At 54.0% G+C, this 2,845-nt stretch overlaps 1 protein-coding gene across 3 annotated transcripts in view; it reads right to left on the bottom strand.

The window, feature by feature from the left end:
• Window positions 1–1,119, bottom strand: part of CYP4F12 (cytochrome P450 family 4 subfamily F member 12) — a 21,015-nt gene extending 19,896 nt beyond the window's left edge. For 2 of the 3 annotated variants that reach the window (XR_001889528.1, XM_017893707.1), the window contains exons 1-2: window positions 897–992; window positions 417–615 (exon numbers count right to left, since the gene is read on the bottom strand). Coding sequence is in view for 2 of the 3 variants with exons in the window: in XM_017893707.1 (XP_017749196.1) it covers window positions 417–615; window positions 897–964 (267 nt within the window). In the remaining variant the exon portion in view is untranslated. The other variant, XM_017893709.1, reaches the window with a different exon arrangement.
• Window positions 1,120–2,845: the final 1,726 nt, after the last annotated feature.

The following is a 2,845-nucleotide window of genomic DNA, read 5'->3' as shown; positions in this document are numbered from 1 at the left end:
TAGAGGAATGAGTGAGTGAGGAGAGGAATGAGTGAGTGGATAGAGGAATGAGTGAGTGAGGAGAGGAATGAGTGAGTGGATAGAGGAATGAGTGAGTGAGGAGAGGAATGAGTGAGTGGATAGAGGAATGAGTGAGGAGAGGAATGAGTGAGTCAGGAGAGGAATGAGTGAGTGGGCAGAGGAATGAGTGAGTGGGTAGAGGGATGAGTGAGTGAGGAGAGGAATGAGTGAGTGGGTAGAGGAGTGAGTGAAGAGAGGAATGAGTGTGAGCAGAGGAATGAATGAGCCATCGCCCTTGCTTCTCTGGGGTCCTACGCCCCAGACGCCATCAATACCAAGCTCCCTGAGCACCATTCCTGCTCCTCTGGAAATCCGTCCACTCTGAGACCCCAGACACATTTTGCTGTCACACTCACCAGGCCCAGGTGGCCCCAAAACCAGTTCTGTTTTGGGGGCTGCGGGAAACACTGGAGCCGGCGGCAGTTGTCATAGAAGGCGTAGGTCCAGGCCAGGACGCGGGCGAGGAGCCAGGAGCCTGCAACCAGCATCAGGAGCAGCCCTGGGGACGTTGTCACCGGTCCCAGGCCCAGCCAGGGTAGGCTCAGCAGTGACATCCTACGGGGCAGATGGGATGGAAGGTGAGGTCCTGAGGCCCAGGGAAGAGCTCCAGGGACAGTGGAGAAGGGCAGGATCAGGAACTACTGGGGGCAGGGGAGGGAGGGCTCCGAGGTGGGTAAACAAGGGCTGAGATCTAAAGTCCAGAAAGGCCCAACCAAAACCAACAACCAGTGGCCTCCAGTGATCTGGCAACCACACAGAAAGGGAGAGAGATGGGCTGATTAGAGTCCAGAAGGGCCCAGCCTGAATCCTTGGGAATTTGCTGGGAGTTCAGTTACCAGGAAACCACCAGTTTCCCATGCCAGCAGCTTGTAGCCACCCCAGCCTTGGGCAGTGCCTTCCCCATTCCAGGCCAGGACCCTCCAGCCCGGCCACCCCCAGCCTGGCACCTTTTGTCAGGAACAGCCTGTCCCACAGAAACTCCTCTCCGCTTCTGCTGGGAGGTCTTTGGCCCTGGTCTCTGACCTAGGGAAGGCCTTAGGAGGCTGGGCTGGGCTCGGATGGGCTGAGGCAGCCAATCCCCACAGTCTGGGTGTGTCTTCCGTGCCTGGGCAGCCAGCTAAAACCTCGGGTTGGGCCAGCTGGGTGCAGCTTAGGGTGCTCCAGCACGAGCACTGAATTCTCAGGTCTCAGTACCTTCTTGGCAGTCTGCAGGGGAAGTTGGGGGGTGGTTAAAGGGGAATCTGAGCCCCAAGTTTACCTCCACCCTGCCGTTCCAAGACAAGGGCGTTCAGATAAAAGCATATACTTAGCGTGAGAGTTCGCAGCCAGCTGAGCTGGACCAGGACAACCCTTGCCCCAGATCATCTGGGCTCCTCTCCAAACATGGGCAGGGAGGACGTCAGGCACCATATCTGGTGCAGACTTTGGAGATTCAGAGACAGAAGCCTGTCATCTCTGGCTTCACAACCTGGCAAGAGTTCAAGTCCTGCCTCCAGGCAGCCCAGGGCCTGAGCTAAGACCTGACTGCTGGAAGCAGGAAGAAAGAATCCAGCCCCAGCCCCGCTGAGGATTATCCACATCAGATTCTGGGGATAAAGAGTCCAGCTGAATGAGTAAACCTAGAGGTTGAGTTCAGCTTAGGAGGGCAGAGTGGAGGCAGAGGGGATGAGGCTGAGAGGGGCCATGAGCAGACGGGGTCCAGGCAGGGGAGGGCAGAGCGAGGGGACCCTGAGTGGAGTCCTTGTTCTGCCCTGTCCTTTCTCTGACTGTGGGCAATGTGGCCCTCCTGGGCTCAGGCTTCCCAGGGATGTCAGATGAGGCCTTAGAGGGCAACAGAGGAAGGCTCCTAAGAAGAGAGAGCCCAAAAAGAGGGACCGAAGGGAAGCGGGTGGCAACTAGCACTCCAGCTGCTGCGTGCCTGTCTCTACTCTGTGCAAAAGACTGTATGGAAGGTACTACTGTGTGTGCACCTACTGTGTGCCAGTCTCACTATATAAAGTGCACCTACTGTGTATCAGCTACTCTACATAAATTGTGTCTACTATGTGCCAGGTTGCCCATAAGTCCCTACTGTGGCAGCATGTCTATTATATGGAGTTTTGCGCAGAGTACTTTCCATAAAGTGTGCCTACTCTGTGCCATGCTGTGTATTAACATCCTACTGTGTGTAGGTGCTCACATTGGAAACCAGTCTGCTATGTACGTGGTGCGTTATCTAAGCGCACCATCTTGTCAAGTATTTCTATATAAATCTGTCTATTATGTCTATTATGTGTGCTGGACTCCACATATAGATGCACTACTGTGTGCAAGTGCTCCAATTACAAGAGTGTCTACTGTGGCGGGTGCCCTCACAAAACCTGTATTGGAGTCCTAGCCCTTTATTAACCATACCTGCTGTGTGCCGTGCTTTAATAAGCACAGTCTGTGGCTAGATGATTCACATAAAGTGCTCTCCGTGTATTAGTCCCCCTTACATAAAGTAACATTACTTGGCAAACATATTGACATAAAGACCACTACTGTGTGCAGGTGCACTTATTAAAGTGTGCCTTATGAGTGCCGATATGTACATAAAGAGCACCTGCTGTGTGACAAATATGCCGCATAAAGTGTACCTACTATTGCTAGGGTGCTCGACATAAGTACACCTCTGTGTGCAGAGGGCGGCTGGTGAGCAGTGGAGTGTTCTGGTACAGGTGGTGTGGCACCCGGGACTTGTGGAGGGGGTTCACCTGCATCACAGTGACAAAGGCTGCACCCCCTTCCATTGCTCTCTAGACCA

This window comes from Rhinopithecus bieti, unplaced genomic scaffold (genome assembly GCF_001698545.2).
Source record: "Rhinopithecus bieti isolate Rb0 unplaced genomic scaffold, ASM169854v2 scaffold_23826, whole genome shotgun sequence".
In the NCBI taxonomy this organism is placed as follows: Eukaryota; Metazoa; Chordata; class Mammalia; order Primates; family Cercopithecidae; genus Rhinopithecus; species Rhinopithecus bieti.
This window is presented reverse-complemented; position numbering and strand designations above follow the sequence as displayed.